Below are 12,554 nucleotides of genomic sequence, written 5' to 3'. Positions count from 1 at the left end.
CTCCCTATGTATTTAAAAAAGGACTTCTTATTGTCCTTAATCTGGGAAGCTAGTCCCAGTTCCATCTCTGCCTTGGCCTTCCTAACTACCCCCCTACATCCCTGAGCAACTACAGAATAGTCCTCCCTGGTGGTGACTCCTTCTTTCCATTGGGTGTAAGCCTCCTTTTTAGCAAGGAGACATTCCCGGATGCTTTTTTGCTACAGCAACTGGAGTTACTGCGCAATATGCCACCAGTGCATGCAAACACTGACACCATTAAAGCAGTTTCATCTACACACGGCCTAAGAAGTCAAAATTTGTCTGTATCTCCTCACAGACAAACCAGTTGTATCTAACATTCTCTGGACTTTAAATTTGTAGACATAGCCAGTTCTAGAGAATGACTGTTCAGCATTCAAAATGCAAGACAGCTGGTGCTTTGAAACTAAGAAAGGATAGTAGCAGAGATGAACAAAACCTGTTAGACAAAGTCCCTGGTCCATGCCATTATCACACCAGGAGATAGTTCCCTGTGGAGGCAACATCAGATGTGAAACGCAAGCTACAAGAGGGTAAGTGAGGCTCAGTTCCTGTGCGAGTTCCTGTGTGTTTGCTATTGCTCACCTGGCCTGTGGCTTGCCATTGTCCTTCTATTGGCAGCTGAAGCTCAATAGTGCAGCTCAGTGAATTCACCTGCAACCAAGAAGAGTTTCGTTACTTGAGGAAAGAGTGTCTGACCCTCACAGAAGCTCTGGAAGAACCTAATGCTACTTAAATTTTGCTTGGTTTATCTAAATTAGTGTACCCATCCCCAACTTTGTGGAGAAAAAAGGCTACCTTCATGAACATGTCTGCCACCTATTCTTCAAAGTTTCACATCCATACATCATTTTCCATTTCCTTCATCACTGCTCCCTTCATTATGAGTTATGAACTATCAGCAAGGTATGACTGATATAACCAGTCAGCTAGCAGGAATAAACTATTTTATTCAAGCAAATTTACAAATTTTACATGTCCCATTCCTGCTGCCCCCTCGCCATTGCATCTTTCAGCTGAATGCTTGTTTCCAAAGACTCCCTCTAGCATTCTCAAGCACTGTTCACTTACATTTCCCCCATTTGGGTTTAAATATGGTAACATGTTGAGGAGATTCCTGTACTAAAAAGAGGGATAAATCGGCAGCAATCCATGACAAGTAGCAGCTGGCTAACAAGATCCTAGGCAGAAGACAAAGAAGTACTTATTCATACGCACAAACAGCTAAATGTTGTATTTAGCTTTAACTAAGCCTTGGTATTGACTCCTTATGTGACCTGAGGAAACACATTTCTCTGTGCAGCAATTCCCCATATATAAGCTGGCATAGTACTTTACTGTCTTACAAGAGTTTTGTAAGGATAAATTCAGTGATATGTGAGAAGTGTTCAGTCATAATAGCATTATTGAAGTACAGAGAGAGAAAGTAGACTACAATGCATTTAGTAGCATCTGCACATAGTCATAAGAAACAATGGGCACTTTTAAAAGTTTAAAAGGTTGATAAATTTTGATAGGATCCCTCCAAATTTCAGTTTGCATAAACCCAGCTCTATACGATTTAGCCATAATTGCACATTCAGTTAGGGATTGGCAAATGGATTTGTATAAAACACTAATTCACCAAACCCCTGGATGGAAATGGGTTCAATCAGAACATTTTTTTATACCCCTTAAAAGCTGAAGTTGGCCGGCTATTTTACTAGTCATGATTTTGCACATCCGATTTTAGCCAAATCGAGAAAAGACAATACCAAGTTACCCTGAAAAAGGCTGTTTCTGCTGTTTGTTCCCTCATTCACTTCCTCTCCTTCAAAGCCCATGACTAGCACTTAAAACTTCCCTTTGGGCCAGCTTCAACAAGAAAGGAAGGAGGCCCTACTCAGCCTAGCCCATAGCTTGGTAGTTAGGACACTCTTCTGGAAAGTGGGATATTATGGATTCGCATCCCTTCAGGGTAAGGTATATTTTGATGCCAGGCACAGGATCCTATTTCACTTTACATGACAAATGGCATTTACCCAACAGCGAATGTACTGGTTTTAGTACAGTTTGGGATCATATTCCATGTGCCGCGTGGATATACAAGCAGTTCTGTTGGTCAGTGCGCATGTACCTGGGTGAGCGGAAGTCCTGACATTGTAGCTGGGTGAAAATCCAGTGCGTGTTAGACACCATGTTTTAGCCAAATAGTCTGGAGAAGGTAACTGCCATGTTTTACCCCAATAGCCTTGTTGCCGGAGCACTCACCCGGGAAATAGAAGGCCCAGGATCTGGACCACCATCACCTAGAGCAGGGCTGAACCTGCATCTCTCCTGCATCCCAGAACAGCACAGCACAGCACTCAAGCTTTACCCAATGACCTCTCTCATGAGTGGGTCCAGGAAGGGAGGCAAGGGGCTGTGGGTCACACCTCGTCAACTGTGCGGCACGTGGACAGTGAGGTCTCTGGGCTCACCAGCTTGTTGACATGGGCTCCTGCTGGAGCCACCACTTTGCCTAGTACCAGAACTGAAGGAAGGGATATCACTGCTGTTTCCTCCCACCCCTTTGCCCACCTTCCACTGAATCTGGGAGAAGGAGAAAAGGGAGAAACAGGCAGCAGCATTCACCCCCTAGGCTCCATTGCTGTGCAAAAGCTGTGGATCCAGCTGGAGCCAGCAAGGTGAGCTCAGAGGGCTCACTACACATGCATCACACAGCTGAAGAAGGATGGGGTATAGCTGCACTCCATCCACCTCCTCCTGCATCCTCCCCATCCTCTCCAGCACTTCTCTTGAAAGCAACTCCTGAGCAACCAAGAGAGGAAGATACATGGGGCTGGGAGAAAAACACAAAGGTGTGTGGCTCAATGAGGTGGCTGCTACCCTGGGAGGTAACAGGCCCTGCTGCCAGTGGCGCAGGAACTTCCCCACTGCTTTCCAGCCACTTTATCCTAAGGATATTAAATGCAAAGTGCAGGGGATCAGCTTCAGGAAGAGAGCTGAACTAAATCATGCCTAGGCCGAGTCCTAGTGGTTCAAGCACCCTGCTGGCAAGCAGGAAAGATGCACGTTTCAGTAGTGTAATAATGCAGCCAGGCTGCTTCCAGTTGCCATTGCTGCTGCTATCGCAATCATGCCACAGCAGCAAAAGCACTTGTTTTTACCCCCCTTCCTGTCAACTGGTGCCCGTCACACACCCCTAGTTACGCCACTGTAGGTTTCAAAGCCCTTTTACAAGAGGAGACCTTAAAACCTGTGTCTCTCAATTCCTGGATGAGTACCCTAACTACTGAGCAACTTGGGCTAAAATACAGGAAGGCCCTTAAATCTTCTAGAGAGAAGAAGGTACATATTTGCCACAAAAAAGCAATCCATTTCACTGAAGGACAAGTATGAGGAATGGGCCATCTCTCCATAACCACCTCCCACCAGTAGCTTCGGTTTGGTAATCATTCCATCAGCTGAATGATGGAAACAAGGCCTCTTACAATGACTTGTTTCAGCCAAAATTTAACATTGGTGGTAATCTGACATTGCCAAGTTTATAATCTTCATGCTCTGTCAATGTTCATGGAGCCTGGATCTGGAACAGAGTGACTACATAGCATAAACCTGGCATGCAATGTATTCACTAGCACTGGATTTGCAAGTACTCATGCCCTGCCCTTAATTCTACCCAGCTTAGAGTCCCAGCTCCATTCCATCAAAATTAATAATGAAAATGCTACTGACTAATGAGAAAGCAGGATCAGGCCTTAATTAATATCAAGAACTATTTTAAAGATAAAACCAATTGAATTGCTTTTTTAAAATAGCACACAAAAGAATGGCCTAAAAAAACAGATTGCTCAAAATTGTATTATGACTGGATGCCCTCATTTAGGTCATTAATCAACTAACTGAATTAACTAAACATATGGGAATCCTAGAGTTCAGAGGATAATATGGAATACTTAAGTAACAAAGGTAAGTATGTCTGATGTTTTGATAGTATAGCACAAAGCTATCCTGTATTTATTTGGGATATATATGCTGTCCTTCCCAACAAAGGCCCAGGGTCACTTATAGTAAGTGAAATAGAATAACTTTAAAAGGCAACTAGAACAAATATGACAAAATAGCAAAATAAAACAAAATAAAGCAGACACCCACTAAACAACATCAACCTAGTCTTAGTTATTAAAAGCCTGCTCAAATAGAAAGGTCCTACATCGCTTCCAAAAAATGTCCAGGCTCAAGCTCTTGTGAGCCTCAAAAGGAAGGAGTTAAAGAGTTGAGGAGTTACTACTAAGAATGACCTCTCTCTGACACATTTTTGCCAAGAAGACTTGGCATACTAATGGTACTTGCTGGAGATCGCTCGTGGCTGACTCTCAGGATTGCAGTTGGGCATACAGAAGAAAGTGGTCCCTTAGATATGTAGGGCCCAGGCTGCTTAGGGCCTTAAAGGTCAAAACTAGAACACTGAAGTGTGTCTGGAAAGCTGCAGAGAGTCAGTGCAGATGCTGGATGACTAGAGTTGGGTGTACCAGCTGCAGCTTCCAGTTTTCTAGGGCAGCCATGTGTAGAGTGTATGGCAGTAGTCTAGCTTTGAGAATACAAAGGCATGGATAATGATGGTCAGCTAAGAGTCTGAAAGAAAGGCCTGCAGGCTCCTCACCAGATGAAGTTGGTACAAGGCACACCTAGCCCTGGCTGCCACCTGGAGATCCAGATGCGGCAAAAGATCAAGGGTCACTCCAAGACTATGAACCTGAGTGATAAAGGGAGGTTGAACCCCATCAAGGAAAAGTGTCCCAGTCCTGTCCTCCCCCGCCCCCACCCTGTGTCTGCCCACCACAATGACTTGTCTTGTCTTGCTTCACCTACATCCAGTCCCCAACTGTAAGCAGACACTTGGAAAGGACTGAGACTGCAGGGCCAGGGTCAGAAGAGCAGAAGAGGTAGAGGTGGATAGAGAGAGCTCTACAAAATCTCACCCAGTAGCCTCATACACATTCAGCAGGAGAGGGGATAAGATGAAGCCCCTTGGGGACCCCGCAGAAAAAGTCCCAAGCAGATGATGATCACTTGCTCATCACCACCCTCTGGGACCTCCCTGCTCAAAAAAAGAGAGGAATCGATTTACAGCTGTCTCACAAATACACACCAGGCTATGTAAGCACTTTATCAGCACCTCATGGTCAACTGCATCAAAGGCTGTTAAAAGACTGAGTCAGAGCAGCAGGCCACAATCTCCCCTGTCAAACTCAAGGCAAAACTCATCAGCCAACCAAGGCCACGAGCACAGTGTCCATGTTTATGTCCAGAACGAAACTCAGGCTGATAAGGACCCAGGAAGCCATGGCATCCAGATGCATCTGGTGCTATCAGGCAACTACCCAAAAAGGGGAGGTTGCAAATGGGGCAACAACAGGTGGGGTGTCAGCAGCAAAACCTGTGGCCCCTGAGCTCCCAGCTAGCCACAATCCCCCTATTTCTCCAGGCTTCCTCACTGGCTTCTGCTTTCTGATCCTACCCCAGGGGACCCTGCAGTGCAGCCTGTGGTGCAAAGGGTGCCCACAGCATGGTGCTGTGGGGGTACCTGCAGCAGGTGAGCTGAGGGAGGAAGGCTGCCCACTTGCACTTATGCTGGAGGGGTGGGGTGGTCACCCAAGCACCATAAAGCAATGGAAGAGAAAGAGAGGGGGGGCCTGCATGTGCAATGAAGCAGTAGGCAGCAGTGTATAGTAGCAGCCTGGGGGGCTCATGGCTTGCAATATTGCAGCTCGCTTGGGCTGCAGCCCCTGGCAACTGAAGTTGGCACATGGTCAAAATATTACAACGCCATCAGCACAGATGAATAAATAAAACAGAAAAGATATGTAGAGAGAGGATACCTATCCAGCAGTACAAGCACAGGCAAAAGAGACTGCATGCATGGGTCAGCAGACATGGGAATACCCACAGCTGGACAGAGGGCTCCAAATCCATTAGCATTCGCATGCAAATACAGCAAGAATAGTTTCTAGTGAAGCAGCTGGTACAATAATTTAATTAGCATCAGATACCATTTTTTACCTCAATTTGTAGGCCATGAAGAACAAGGGGAGCCCAAAAAACCTGCTAACAAACTGCCAAGCTGTTTTCCTGTTCTTAGCCCCCAAAATCTAACCATGAACTGTTCTGATAGAATGAGACTTTACTTTTCCAGGAAAGAAGTCTGATGCATCTGAACCCTGGCCCTGGAAGGCAGGAAATTCTTACCAGTAGAGAGAATGCCTTTCGTTTCTGGTAAGAACTTGTTCTTCTCCATTTCTTTAGGAAGAAAGACATGAAAAACTCCATAAGATACACAGAACAGAAAGTAAACAACCCTAGAGGCTCAGTTTTGTAAAAACTGTTTAGGATGCAACAGGAAGGGGAAGTCAGGAGTTCTTCAATCACGATCAAAGGATAGAGGAAAAGCTGGTGACACATGTCCCATGTCCCCACCTCTTCCAAACCATTGTTTCTGCCTATAATGTAGCAGACTGCTCATGCTAGCCACAATATATTTAATACAGATAGGTATTGTATGAAGCCCATGAAAAACATGGGCTCTGTCATAGCAAGAGGAGGGTGATACTTTAACTGCATTTTATGAACAAATCAGAGCAAAGAAATCTGTTTTAAACCCCAGAAAAACTGTGAAGACCATCGCGAACTTATGTTACTTTGGTGAAACAAGTGTGAATTAACCACATGAAAATTGGCCAGCCTGCTTTCCTAATGCTAGTAGGATCCTTAAAAATGGATCCCAAGGTAGACAAATATGTTCATGCACAGTAATCTTTAAAACAGTCACGGTGTAGCAGAGCAGAGATATCAGACAAGAGTGTTGTTAATAAAAACCCTACTGAAATTCCTGCTAGGTGTCATAAGAAATACTGTTGCCAGGAAATTAAATGTTGCACGCTACAACTTACCATTACATATGACACGTAGCATACATTCACGTGTTACCATGGATGTTAGCTCCATAAGATCGGTCTGGATAAATCTTTAAGCAACCTAAACATCTTCTCAATAATGCTCTCACATGGTTTGAGAGCATTGTTCCTCACTTATGTGCTATGCAGCCCTATGGCAACTTGGATGTATGTTCACATCAGTGTTGAGGGATAAACACTGGCAAATACCCGTTATTCACAGATCTCAGTTATGATACAGGCTATATAATGGAATTCACACTATTACCTTAGCAGTTTGAGAGGCTGCATTGATCCTCCTTGGAGTCAATACCGTGTTTCCCAAGAAACTGGCCGTTTCATGCCAGCATAGACCTCCAAGCGCTTTCTGTTATTCACCACCATCATCTGAATTCCTTTCTGGTTGATATTAAAAGATCTGAATCCACAAGTCATGCCCCTGAGCTGTTTCCTTGTCAATATTCCTGGGTACTGGAAGAAATGGCTGGTTCTTGTCTGCTCCCTACTCAGCTCTCTCACAAGGGAAATTCCTACACAGACTCCATGGTGAGTCACTCCCTGTACTGTGCTATGTGCAGGCTACATGCAGCTAGTTATGCATGCTGTCTCCCCAGGTCACTGCAGCTGATCTCAAATGGCTTTTGCAAGGAAACCAAAGCAGGGGGGACAGTTTTCCAGGCAGGTGTCAAATCCCTGAACTCAGAAGTGCAAAGCAGGCCACAACTTTGTTGCCAAGAAAAGGACAAATTCACATACAGATCAACAAGCTGTCATAATGGGACAAACAAACACAGGTACATCGCTGTCTCTTAGGTCATATCAGCAGTTTGGTTCTAAGAAAGGAACACACATCCACTGGTTTCTCACACTTCCAATTAGAAGAAAAATGGTTAGTAAAAATAATGCAAAATGACTGCTTTTTTTCTTGGGAACTGTGGCAGGGCACTGGTGGTGCCTACCACTTTAAGGGCTGAGCCAGCAGGTGCAGGCCAGCCCTAATGAAGAAGTCACATAACCCCAGGGATTGGAGGAAGGAGGTGAGCAACCTCCATTTTAGAGCCATGCTCTCAGGGCTGGGGCAGCAGTCTGCTGCTGGCAGCTGGAATAACATCACCCGGCGGAGCTGCTGCTCAGGAACAGCTTATGGCCTGGGTCTATGGGGAAGAAGGAGACCCCAGATCCTGGGTATGACCAAAACCTGCACCTTGCTGGGGCAGGATGGTCTGGTGGGGCTATTCATGGCGGGGTAGTCCCGAGAAATGCCAAGCCAGTTGCCTCCCCAGTGAAAGGCAGGTAGGGGTGCCTGATTACCCCAGCCCACACACAGTCCCGGCTGGAGAGAGCCCAGAGCTGAGAGAACATTGAGAGGGCTGGGGCTCAGTTGATACAGCAGAGTTGTAAGGGTTAAGAGAAGGCAAGCTGCTCAGACCTGACTGGATGGACCCTTGAACTGATCAATGCTGGGACTAGGACCCACGTGGGAGAGGGGTGGTCAAAAGGGCCAGGGGCCCACAGCTAAGGGACGCCCAGAGCCAGGGGCATGGGGTCTGACTGGCCTGATGAAGGCAGGGCCAGGGCAGCCAAAGGTCCCAGAGGGGGACCACAACTTGAGAGGGAGAAAGGCTACAGGTGAACTTGGCTGCCTGGGATGCCATCTGTGAGGCATGAGACATGATAAGGAGAGGTCAGATTAGTGTATCTGCCCTTATCATTTGAGATCAAATCACCAGGGCCTTATCACCAGGGCATGTAAATGGGCAGCCTCCCACCTGAGTAGCATCTTAATTATTAGCATCAAGGTGTGGCAGGTGAGGAAGGCGGACGGTTAGCCCAGAAACAGGCAGATGGACTAACAACTGACCAGCCCTAGGATGGCCCCCTGTTACAGGAACAAAGAAATTTGAGATTCAGGTTAGTTATGGATTCAACAAAGGGTCCTTCCACACTCTGAGTTATTCTATAGTACAGGGGTTTTCAACCTTTCTTGATTGGTGTACCCAAGCAGCCAGTCAAGAAACAGGGAGTCCCCTGGCTGATCAAGGAGCGGGGCTGGGGGAAGGGGTCCTCCAGCAGCTGATGGATGAGCCAGGGGGGTGGAGGGAACACATGCTGCCGGCAAAACCAGAAGTTCTCCTGCTTCTCTGCGCCACTGCCATGTGCCCCCTGGGGCCTTCCCAAGTACCCCAGGGGTATGCATACCCCTGGTCGACAACCCCTGCTATAGTACAAATAAATCAGGGTTAAAAGGTAATTGAACCAACAGAGCTGGTCTCCTTGGGCAACATCACCTCTAAAACCAAAAACAGACTACACTCTGGGCTCTTTGCTGGCACATATCCTGTTGCTATTGAAGCCAATGCCAAAACTATGCTGATTTCAATAACACCAAATATGAGTCCATACCCACTAGGGAAAGCTTCAACTATAATGCAAGACAGGTTTATTTTGAAGGGGGGAAAAGTGGACCATTTTATTTTCTGCAAATTATTTGTGCCTTGAGTAGTTCAGGAATCTCAGCCACCTTCTCACGAACTAGTTCAGTCTGGGTCCCATCACTGTCACCTCTTGATGACAGCAAGGGTTTTTTTTTTTCATTTTATTTTCCCTTCTGCTTCCTCATATGAAATGCTAAAGTGGGAGTGGCTCACTCAAAAGGTTAGTAATGCATAGAGCCTTTTACCTTTAAGCAACTCGCTCAAAGCCAGCCCCAGTTTGAAGGAACTGATTGCTGTTACCAGCTGATTGCTGTTACTCTGTGGTGGCCTGTTAGGGGAAGTTCAGTGTGGTGGGTCTCAGCTGAGCTCTTAGTGAAAAGGTGAAGGAAAGCACATGATAGAAATCCACCTCTGCTCCCAGCACTCACAACAGAGAAAATGAAGACAAAAGATCATGAAGAATAACCTTTCTTCTAGCATTTGGAGGCAAGACTGTTTGTCAGAGAAGCCTGTCCTGCTAGCAACTGAAACCACCTACCCCAGCACCAAGCCCTTTTAAAAGACAAATTAAAATGGAAGATTTGAAAATGGTCTGCAGGAAGAAGTCTTTTTCTAGTCTTCCTGTGAAACAGGCAGAACAAGTATTAGCTGTGTCTAGTAACAACATTTTGAGAGGCAAGGATTTCTTTGGCAGATATCTTATACAAGACCAACTGAATATTGCATATCAATCGTATTTAACATTCTAATTTATAGGAAAACAAGAGGAATTAAAGTGAAAACTAGATTATTCAAAACAGATGTTAAAACCAAAATCCTCCTAGTTTCCACTCAATGCACCTGATTCTGCATTTGCAGTGCTGTAAAGCAGACGTAATTTCAAAGGAGTTGCACCAAGATGAGTGAACATCAGGCCCCTCTATCTGCAGCTGGAAAATCAATCCTGTTGCACATGTGGAGCAAGGGTTCTGTTCTAGCCCCTTCCCAACCCTCAGTTCTCCCAGTAACTGTCCTGGGACCATCTCTTGGAATTAAATCTCACTGGTGATTGGCAGTCTACCTATCTTTATCTGGTCATCTGCTGCTTTAGTAGCCCTTGAATAAATCCTGAGGCCCTATCAGAGCCTACGATGGTTCATGTAAGTCATGGAACTTAGCTAACTTTCCTTAACTTGGCTGCATCCTTCCTGCCTGATGGACTTTCACCCAGCACTGGAGTTCAGCTGTCTTAACCAGTGGGGAAATCACTTATTTAGTATGAGCAGCATAACCAGAAAAAACTGGTCCATTGTTCATTGTAATGAATGTTTCCCTTTACACATTCTCCCTTCCAATAGTTCGATCTCAAATAAGTATCCTGCTGATGATATATAGTCAAAATTCCCATTAGGAAACATCATAGCTTCTCTTTCAGCTACCAAGAGGTCTTTTTTTTTTTTTTTTTTTTGGACACACAACTGGTCATAAGGGGTGCCAGGAACTCGCACTCCATTTGCTCCACTAGATTACAGTCTTAATAGGGTTCTGGCTTACTTCCAGTACTGGTTTTACCAGAGTTGTTTTGGGGGCAAAACATCCCAAGCAAAAAGGCGGATAACTTGAAACCATCTGACAGAGCAAACCCCTCCAAGAGGCTGACCTTCTTTCATTTCACAGCTTGTCTTCCACCTGCCCACCACAAAGTCCTATTAACCCTTCCGTGACAGCGGCTGATCTGCCAGCGTGCCATTGAAAAGCTGCGAAATGTCAGGATGGCATCTCATGCATTCAGCAGCGGTCACCAGTTTAACAGCAAAGGAGATGCATTTCTTAAAGTGAGCACATGCCCCCAACTGAAGCAACAGTCAGTGAAAAAGGATCAGGGAAAGCAACTGTCCCAGGGCAGTGTCTTATCTCCTGCATCATTCCAAGATTAAATTTAACTTCATTTTAATTAGAGGTAAGAATCTTCTGGACCTTCATTTTTTTCTTTAGCTCTCTTCTTCTTCAAGTGCCCCATGCTGAACTCAATTCTGGTTCATGAGTGTGTTCATTACCACTTCCAGATCTTTGCAGTAGATTGCCCAAAAGAGCTGCTAGGAACCAATGTCAAACCAAGAGCTGTCATGTCTACAAGGCTCCACATGACCTGGTCTCTCACAAGGCTGTGTTGGACTACTCATTTGGTTTGTGGTTTTCTGGTGATAGATAGGGCCATATTCATCCCTGGAGGAACTATGCTGAAAGTCAGAGTTACATCAGAGAAGACTTTGGTCCAAAATATTCAGGATGTGACTGGCAAAGCCACCTAACAGATTTGGATAAACAATCCACTGGACACCCAAATGCCCTGGATTACCTTCAAAAATCCACCCAGATACTAGAACTGGAGCCTCATAAGTAAAATGAGCACAAAAAAAGGAAAGGAAGAAATACATTTTTAGGGGCTACATGGGATGAGTATTTGCTGGATGTTCACATAGTTATACCGAACCTTTTATCACTCTGGGCTGAAAAACCATGTTCACTTCTTTGGAACTATATGGTCATAGGGGTGAATAACAGAGTAGGATTCTTGTGATTTCTGTGTCACTAACTCAAATTTAGTAAAGGTTGATAGTAACTGAAAGTCATTAAATCCTCATGGCCAACCTAGTAAACTGTATACAGCTAGGCGGTAATCTCAGACCCATTCTTTCTAGACATGTGTCTTTGGCATAAATTAGCAACTTTACTGGCCATTTTATGGGAGAGGTTGAGGGTAAAATAGGCCATAAGGGAAGAATTTTGTTTCACCTACAGATATGCTTCCAAAGCATATGGGCCTGGATGGGCTGAGAGACGCTTACCTTGCCCAACATTATATAGCACTGTATTACATTGTACTTGGTTTGTAGATAAAAGGTGGTAGGCCAAAAATTTCAAACTTGGATGCCTGTAGTTAGACACTTAAATAAAAGTGAATGATTTTCAGAAGTGCTAATGAGCAGGGTCTCCCAGTGACTTCAGGTGGAAGATGCTGGTGCTCAACCCCACTGAAAACCTGAAGGGCCCACCTTGAGTTACCAAGATTTAAAAAAAAAATTACCCTTAGTCTCCATGGATGTCAGTTGGGCACTTTTACTAGTAGCAGCCAGATTCTGGCATCACTGCTTATAAAGCCCCATGATTAATCCCACTTCAG

The 12,554-nt window shown here is 45.1% G+C and overlaps 1 protein-coding gene across 3 annotated transcripts in view; it reads right to left on the bottom strand.

The window, feature by feature from the left end:
* IGFN1 (immunoglobulin-like and fibronectin type III domain containing 1) overlaps positions 1 to 12,554 on the bottom strand; it is a 61,199-nt gene that overhangs the window by 46,902 nt on the left and 1,743 nt on the right. For all 3 annotated transcript variants that reach the window (XM_019546318.1, XM_019546319.1, XM_019546320.1), the window contains exon 2: positions 607 to 675. In XM_019546318.1, the coding sequence (XP_019401863.1) occupies positions 607 to 625 (19 nt within the window). In that variant the 5' untranslated portion in view covers positions 626 to 675. The remainder of the gene's footprint in view (positions 1 to 606; positions 676 to 12,554) is intronic.

Source organism: Crocodylus porosus, unplaced genomic scaffold (assembly GCF_001723895.1).
Source record: "Crocodylus porosus isolate Cpor-Errol unplaced genomic scaffold, CroPor_comp1, whole genome shotgun sequence".
Lineage (NCBI taxonomy): Eukaryota > Metazoa > Chordata > Crocodylia > Crocodylidae > Crocodylus > Crocodylus porosus.
Note: the sequence above shows the minus strand (reverse complement) of the source record. Positions and strands in the feature narration are given on the sequence as shown.